General features: G+C 41.3%; 1 protein-coding gene across 1 annotated transcript in view; it reads right to left on the bottom strand.

Moving 5' to 3' along the window:
* Positions 1 to 300: 300 nt before the first annotated feature.
* Positions 301 to 8,894, bottom strand: part of Gucy1a1 (guanylate cyclase 1 soluble subunit alpha 1) — a 49,308-nt gene continuing 40,714 nt past the window's right edge. Inside the window, exons 8-9 of the mRNA XM_057757199.1 lie at positions 5,694 to 5,848; positions 301 to 2,643 (exon numbers count right to left, since the gene is read on the bottom strand). Of these exons, the coding sequence (XP_057613182.1) occupies positions 2,439 to 2,643; positions 5,694 to 5,848 (360 nt within the window). The 3' untranslated portion in view covers positions 301 to 2,438. The remainder of the gene's footprint in view (positions 2,644 to 5,693; positions 5,849 to 8,894) is intronic.

Below are 8,894 nucleotides of genomic sequence, written 5' to 3'. Positions count from 1 at the left end.
TTCTGGCAAAAGACCCCAAGGATGACGTGAACTGTTTTCCACTAAGAGAGAAGCGACTGTTCATGCCGCCACACCTGTGCACTAATGCTCATTGTCATTTATGCATTTCCTGAAACAGTTTTTGAAAAACACACACTGTCTCTCACCCACATCCTTTCAGGTCCAGCATGTCCCCCTTGTCTTTGTCTCGTGGTTCCAATACTGTTGCAGAAGCAGAAGGCAATGGCTTGGCTTTGTCAATTGTTAATGGGCCCTCACAAGCAGGTCTAGGGAACCTACAACAAAGTCTCTCCGGGAAAATAATTTTTGATAATATTTTTATTTAGTAAAATGCCAAAATAATAGAAAAGTTACAAGACTCGGACATGGAGTGTCCATGCTTCTTTTACTTGGCTATCCACAGTCCCTCCCTTTTTTCCAGGTGTACACAGGTGGCACAGGTGACAGAGGTGAACATGATCATATATCATATACACATGAGAGATACATGCAGTTTCTTCCCACCGCTTGGCTTGGAATTCAGGACCGCATGCGTGCTAGGCGATTTTGCTCTGCCGTTGAGCTATATCTCTGTCCCTAAAAGACCGGGTGGAATTCTAATTAATGTGCAAGCATCTGAATCAGATTATTAGTGGCATAGCAACTTGTTATATACACAGGTGATGAGAATGATGTCCTGTCTGGTGCTTCTAATTGCCTGTATAATTCCTATTACTTTCCTTGTAATGAATTTCAGTTCCAGAAAAAGAGCGTGTTTAATGAGAGACTACCAGCCTTTGAAGAAACCCACTGGAGAGTTTTAGTTGTACCCTTGGGAGACTGGGGCTTGGCAAGTGGTGACTATTAGACCCGATGCCTGGAATCTAGCGGAGGTGGGAAAGGACTTTTAAACGGATTTTCTTTGCAAATCCATGCCTAAAAAGTCAGAATGAATATAGCTCTGCTAATACCGATTCAAAAACCCGACTATGCATCTTTCTCTTGCCTTAAAGTTGATCTTGTTTTAAAGTCGTATCCTTTACCAGACTGAACACTGGACTTAATTTGGGAGAGAGTATGAAGTGACATCAGTAAAATCCAAGCTCCATGGTGACGGAGTCACTCAATACTGGAGCCCTTGCCTAGCAGGCATGAGCCTTCTGTTCTATCCCCAGAATAACACACACATGCACAAGGGGGATGGAAGAAAGGGGGCTTGAGAGGAGGGCATGGGAGGGAAAGAAAATTAGTTCAAATTCCAGAAAAAAAAAGTTTAGAAATCTCCACAAAGGAACTGCAGTAAGGTTTTCTCCATTAATATTAGTGGTTTCTTTAGAAAACGCTATCAAGATATTTTAACTAGAATAAAAGCTTCACAGATGTACACCAAATAATACAAAACTTAATTCTTACACAGACACTAAAATGGTCAGCAGAAATACTTAAGAAGCTATTTAAAAGGATAAAAATAAGTCTTATTTTCTACTTCTGAGCTAAAACTTTCCTCCTTGGATTTCATGGCTCAACATGGCAGTAGCGGATCATTTGGTCATGTATGTGTGAGAACACGTTACCACTGCGCTCTCCTGCAGGCTCTGTATGCAAGCTTTAATCCATGTAGCAATGCCGTAATTAGATTAGATTATCACATTTTAACTGTAAGCCTTTTATTATGAAAATTTTGCTATTAATGTTTTACATGGATTAATAGGAAGTAAATTTTCATTGTTAAATAAAATAGGCTTTGCCACATAGAGGAAAAACAAAAAAAAAATGTTTTATATGATATATTGTGCTATAGAGAATATTTCTAATGTTAAACATGAAAATATTCTTTGATAAATGCAGGACTATTTTATATCACATTTGATCTAATGTCTAATTGCTTATTTTCTAAAAAAAAAAAAAAAGAAAAAGAAAAAAGGGGGAATAAAAGAAATACACACGCAAAGATATAGCTGAAAAGAAGGAGCAGGTCTATTGTGCTACAGACGCTGTGCTTAAATGAGGAAATTTAATCAGATGCAGCCTTGAAAAGGCCAGAAGCTCCTACAGGATTAAACACTGTCGTCACTTTTGTATTTTAAAGGCGACACTATCACAAATACAATTTAATAACCACGGCATTGCACTGGGCACAGGCTGTAGGTGAATCCACGGCTTTATATAGTTGAACTTGGCTATAATTGCCTGGGATATGTACAATGTGCTGGATTTTGAGTGCAGGTAGTGATTGTCCTAGAACAAGACTATGTCCTCAAAAGTCACTTTTGAGGTTTGTTTCTTAAATAGAAGAGGATTGAAATGTTGAAGTGTATACATTTTGTTAAGTGGGAGGCAGAGGAGACAAGGACATAGTTCCTGAAATTTTAACACTGCTTTTCATCTTCTGTAATCTTAAAGTCATTTCAGAGATTCTGCAAGTCCTCAGAGGAGTCAAATTCATGCCATGTGGCTCCCTAATCTACTCCCGACGCTTTGCCTAAGAAGTTGGCATTTCCATCTTCCACATCTTTCTGCTGGAACCATGGCTTAGAATTAGGTCCTTGCTGCTGATAAGCATCCAGAAAATGACAGATCCCAGGAATGTCACTAGGGAAGTTTGGTGGAAGCTCCTCCCTTGATCTTGGGGTAAACACAAAACCAGGACAATCTTTGAGTAACCTGAAAATAAAATAGCATTAAGTTTTTTATTTTGTCTAACAGAAACATTTGGCAGTTCAGGACAAGACAACAGAAATAACTGGGTATTACTACAGTAGTCGTATTAGGGATAACTGATAAAACGATTCCCATAAGTCAATAGATAGTCACACATACACAGACAAATGCTACAAAGAATCTAAATCATACATTTGGCTCATATTAAAAGAAAAATTATGCCATATTAGGGACAATGTGATTTACATAACAATGAAATTCATAAATATAAACTAAGTTTTAATAATAACAATCATTAATCATTTTAATGTCACTGAAAGGGTTTCTCCTAAGTTAAAAATGGTAAATGATTGTCTGATGTGGGATTCTCTGTATGCTGTGAATACCATTGGTTAATAAAGAAACTGGCTTGGCCTGATAGGGTAGAAGAGAGCTAGGAAAGAAAAACTAAACTGAATGCTGGGAGAAGGAAGGCAGAGTTTGAGGAGAGGCCATGGAGCTGCTGCTGGACAGACACACTGAAACCTTGCTGGTGGGCCACAACCTCGTGGTGTGATGCACAGATTAATGGAGATGAGTTAAATTAAGATGTAAGAGTGAGCCAATAAGAAGCTAAAGCTAATGGACCAAGCAGTGATTTAATTAGTACAGTTTCTGTGTGATTATTTTGGGGCTGAGCAGCTATGAACCAACAAGTGCCCCACCCCAAAAAACAATTGTCCATTCATTCACTCACTCATAACTATACAAATTCAATTGAGAAGAAAACACGGCCAAGAAATTGTGGGGGGAAAAAAGGTAAAATTATAAAAGTGATATGAAATTGGTTTTTAAAATATTAGTGGATTTTTAAAATGAATTCCGTAAATGTAGGATTCAAATGAGCCCTTTGGTGGGGAGGGGCTTGTTGGAGACAGTGCTTCTTGTAGCCCAGTTTGGCTTACAACACTATTTACCTAAGGATGACCTTGTACATCCGAACCTCTTGACCCCATCTTCTACATACTGGGATTGCAGCATGCACAACCACTGTTGGTTCATGCAGTGGTGGGGATCACCCCAGATACCAATGGAGGCACATCTCCAGTCCCTAAATGAGCTTCAGTTGCATGTGTAGAACTCTACTTATTGTCGTTATCTATTTGTATAAAGGTGCATAAACATAAGGGAACAGTGAGAGAATGACTCCCAATATGGAAGCTTTTATGTTTTCGTAAGGTGAAATAGTATGCTATTCTTGGGATCTGTAGGGATCTGGAATACGTTGTTACTTTGGGGTCTCCATTAAAGGGCTTTTTTTTTAATAAGACAATCTATAAAATTGAAGTCTATGGACATAGAGAAGCTGTTTATTTTCTGGTTAAATGTGGATAAGTGATACCACAAGACAGGAAATCATTGGCTCAGGTTGCTAAGTGACTGTACTGGGATTGAACCTACAGCTTCATTCAAGCTAGGTCAGCCCTTTACTACTGAGCTATGTCTCCAGTCCTCCATTAACTTTTTAAAAACGATTTACTTATTCATATTTTATGTGTGTGGGAGTTTTGTCTGCTTTTTGTATGTGTCTGGTTGTCCTTGAGGCCAGAAGAGGGTTGCTGGATCATCTGGAACTGGAGTTACCAAACATGAGGGTGCTGGGTACTGAACTTGAGTCCTCTGGAAGAGCAGCAACTGCTCTTAACTGCTGAGCATCTGTCCAGACCTCTCCCTAATGTTTTCATTTTGTGCCAGAGTCTCATAAATTTTCCAGGCTGGCTTTGAACTCACTGCAGTTCAAACTCTCCCCGAACTTGATCTCGCCCTGATTCAGCCTTCAGAGTAACCTGAATTCCAGGCCTGTGCCACCACTCACACTAAGCTCCTCTTGATGCTGCGTGACACAATGTCACCGTTTGCTGCTGATCCTCAAGAATGCAGACTGAGATTGGTTAATGACCTGACAGTTTTCCTCTGCTGAACCCCCCCTTTTCTGTCCCTGTGGTTCTGAAGCAGGGGATTTAACCCTTGTCCTTGGTTGTCGGAGTGACCCCCAAACCCTTGGAAATTTCCTGAGTTACAGAGTTGCTGTTGGTTTGTTGTTATTGTTGTTGCTGCTGCTGGTGGTGGTTTTTTGGGTTTTTTTGTTTTTTTAACCCCTTTGGGTCCCACCTGGTTTATATTAATGAGATGACCCAGAGTGGGGCCAGAGTTCCAGAAATATCTTCCAGGTTAGAAGAGGGCTGAGGCAGGGGACTGGAAACTGTTTTATTAACCAAGCATGTGGGGCAGTCCATCCTCCCTCAGAGCAAGGGATGCAGGCATTAACTGTTAAAAGAGCAGAGCCTCCTGGTTATGCCTCCACTGTTGTGCCAAGGGCCACTAAAACGTCCAGATTGCATAGGAACTCTGCATCTGGAGCCCAGCCAGGCTTCACCTTCTTCATTTACCTGATCATGACTTGTATTCTTTACAATTAAGGCATCCTGGGTTGCTCAGGCATCACTTACCTGAATCTGACATTATTCTAACGACTCCTTTGGAGGGCTCAGGGCAGCCCTCATATCTGTAGTTAGTTGGTCAAAAGTGGTATAGCCCAAGCACTCTTGGAGTATGGCCGGTGTCTGATCTTAACCAGTTTTGTTGAGCACTGACCCCTATAAAATGTTGTCATTGTGTTAACTCTGGGCAACTACTGTCAGAACTGTACACCAAGATACCAATTGGTATCAGAATACCCACTGATACTGAGAAAGTTAACACACATTCAGTAAAAATAAATGTGGAAGAAGATGTGATATCTGTTAAGAGTTAATGTTATAATTATCTCTGAAGAATAGCGAAAGCCTTAAAAGCAAGTTAAAGTAAGAATTCTAAAGTTATTTCATTTTCTTGTAACATTTCCAAGGCAAACAAAACAGGAGGGAAGACAGATACAGAAGACAATGACATCAAAGGGAAAAGTGTTCATTTTAGGTTCTTAATGCAGTTGGTGCCTGTATGTTGTGGGGCTGACATTGGTTAATGCAATCGGTACTGGTATGTTGTAGGTAGGCTCCTAACACAATCAGTACCTGTATGTTGTGGGGCTGACATTGATCTTCCGCGGTACACTGCAGGACTCAAATTTGTTAGCCAGAGTGACATTGTTTCCAAACAAGCAGTAGCGGGGCATTTTGACTCCGACAACGCCAGCGAAAACTGACCCAGAATGCAGTCCAATTCGCATCTGAAAGCAAAATAACAGTATTCCCATATTTCCAGTCTCTGGAAAGTCACTTACCACTTGCCAGTATTGTTTGAATGCATTGTCTAGATGCTTCTAACCAGTGTAACTAACTATAGTGGCAGTTCATTTGTATTTTAATAAACAACAGCCACACTGGCCAGTCTTACAGATCAGGCAGCAATAAGACTCACCTTTCATCCCAGTAGCCACACTAGTTTGCCATAGAAACCAGCTGGTAGTGGTGCATGCCCTTAATCTCAGAATTAGAGAGGGTTATAAAGCGGGAGAAGACAGCTCTCAGACTCGGTTTCATTCTGATGTTTCCTGGAGGCAGGATTGCCACTTGGAACTTGGGTCAAGATAAGGGTCAGTGACTGATTGCCTTGTTTCTCTGCTCTTCAGGTTGAACCCCAAGATCTGTCTCGGAAGTTTCATTAATCAATCGTGCTTCAGCTAACTCCACGTTCCTCTCTTTCAGTGAGTCACCCTCAAATGGCCATACAAAGCCACGTTACCAGGAGTCAGTGGTCACAGCAGGTAACTCTGCTCAGTAGGGTGTTTGGTTTTATTTCACCTGTCTTTAGCATCTGCAATAAACTTGTTCTCAGACCTCTCAGGATCACTGCGGCAGAATAATTAAGAACCCCAGGGTTGCTCACACAAAGCTGCTTTAAAGGAGAGAAACATCCTTTCTAGAGTCTAGCAGGAAATTCTTGAAGCAAGGCCAGAAAAGGACCACCTGTAGTTGCAGATACTCAGAAGGCTAACGCAGGATGTTCTCCTGAACTCTGGAGCTTGAGGTCAGCTTGTGGGATCTAAAACAAAACACTTTGCTTTACAGTAATTGGATGCCAAACACAAGTCCTTTATTTAAGTGACTAGCAACTGAGGAAAAAGAATTGTAACATTGAACTGGAAATGATAGAGGGAAGAGAAAATTGTAGCGTGTCGGGGACCCAGAGCCCTGCCACCACCCTGTCTAGAGTGATATCTAAATAGAAGATACAGCCCAAACTGTCCTGGAGCTGACGATATAGCCGAGCCCAGAGTCTTGAGTGTCTGATTCTCCTGTTTCCACCTCCAAGTGTTGGAATTGGGATGAAAGGCTTTTAAGTGAGTTTCTCTTAAAGATCCAGGCCCTTGAAGTGAAAGGATGCACACATTCTTAACCGACGGCTGCAGCAAGCATGTTAACAGACAGTAAGGATATGGTATTAAGCTCTTTGTTTCAGCTTCTATATCCAGCTGTTCATCTGAAAAGTTTTATTAGTTGTATGCCCTTTAAATAAAGGCCGAAGACCCGGGTTATCTGGGGGGTTGCTTGCAATTAAAAGACTCTGCATGTTTTTAATTTCTAAAAATACATTTATTTTCAGGTGTGGTGGCTCATGCCTTGAATCCTAACACCCCAGAGGCAGAGGCAATGGTAGAGACAGGTAGGTCTCTGGTTTGAGACCAGTCTGATCTACATCGTGAGTGCCAGGACAACCAGGGCTGCATAAAGAAACCCTGCCTCAAAAATAAAAAGTGATGAGGGATGGAGCGTAGCACAGCAAGCTGTGGAGGTCCGAGGCCAACTCCGCGGGGTGGGTTCTCTCCTCCTACCTTTGACTGTTGAGGAGAGAACTCACCAAGGCTGCACGGTGTCTTTGGTTATTGCTGAGCCATCTTCCTAGTTCAGGCACTTCTTAGATTTACAGCTAACGTTGGGCCTTTGCTAGCAATGTCCTAGAATCGTTCAAGATGTCCTGCCCCAAATTCCCCATTGTTCACAGACCAGAGCGTCAGGAGAGGAGACTTCTGAAGATCTGCTTCCTGTGCTTTCGTCTCCCTCTGCTTATTCCTTCATCTATAAACAGGGGTGGGGATTCCTAAAGCCAGAAGTCTACACTAGAAAGCAAAACTTAGCTGTCTCCTGTACCTAGGTTTTTTTCATCCTTAGTAGAATATGGATTTACACAGTAACAACTGTACAATATTAAGTTGCATAAATGCAACCTTAGTTACAACTTTGCTAAGAAGGTTGTGTTCTCTTGGGCACACTCTTTTGCTCCAGTTTCTCTGTACATTTTGATTTTCAGATTTTTTAAAATAAGTTTACCATAACGTTTTCTTGTTTTATTTCACAAGTAATATGTGAGTGTATTCCCCTCACCGATTCAGCCTAAGCCCCACACGTTGCCCCCACACAGCTCTCCCTGTCTCCCCTTCTCCAGCTCTTAATCTCACATTTACCCCAAATTCAAGAACAAAAGGTCATCCGTAAGATGATCAGCATGTCTGAATGAACTTCTTTCCCCTGGGAAAAGACAGTAAAATAATGAAAGGCAAAAGGAATTACATCTCTCGTAACTCTCGAAGGGGACCTTATAATAGGGAAGCCCTTGGTGGGAGGATTGTTTGGTGTTGCCTATTTAATCTCCTAGGCGAGGAAGGTACCTGATTCGAATTTTCCTCTTTCCTGCCTCTTATTGACTTTCACTGTGAATCCAATTCTCAGTTCTCCACCCATAGCCTGCTCAGAGTTTTCCAATCTGAGGGGATGAGGATGAATGAGGATAGCAGTAAGAAGAGACTTCGTGATACACGTACATGACTATGATAGGGGACAGCACAAAGTTAGGAAACAAACAAACACATTAAAAAACAAACAGGGAAGATAGTTCTTAGTTTTTCTTTGAGGAAACCAGATGAATCCAAGACTTCAAATTTGGATTCCCAAGGAACTTAAACAGACTTCAAATGTTGTCCCCCAAATTAAATGAGACAATGTCTAAATCACAGTGTGCAGCCCTCCAGACACACTCACATTTCCCTTTCTGCTAGAAGCTCTCCCCCCCTTAACCCTGAGTTGTTCACTGTGAGTCTCTAAATCCATCAGGTATTTCACAGGACTGCAGATGAATAGGCAATGAAAGACCTAATTAATATCTCACTTCACAAGTCACTAAGGCTAACCTGTTATTACCCAGGTAATTATCTTTAAGGTTAACTATAAATAATTCTCCTAGCTGCAAAAATAAGAGACTACATTGAGGCAGCTAAC

Source organism: Chionomys nivalis, chromosome 24, assembly GCF_950005125.1.
Source record: "Chionomys nivalis chromosome 24, mChiNiv1.1, whole genome shotgun sequence".
NCBI classification, from domain to species: domain Eukaryota; kingdom Metazoa; phylum Chordata; class Mammalia; order Rodentia; family Cricetidae; genus Chionomys; species Chionomys nivalis.
This window is presented reverse-complemented; position numbering and strand designations above follow the sequence as displayed.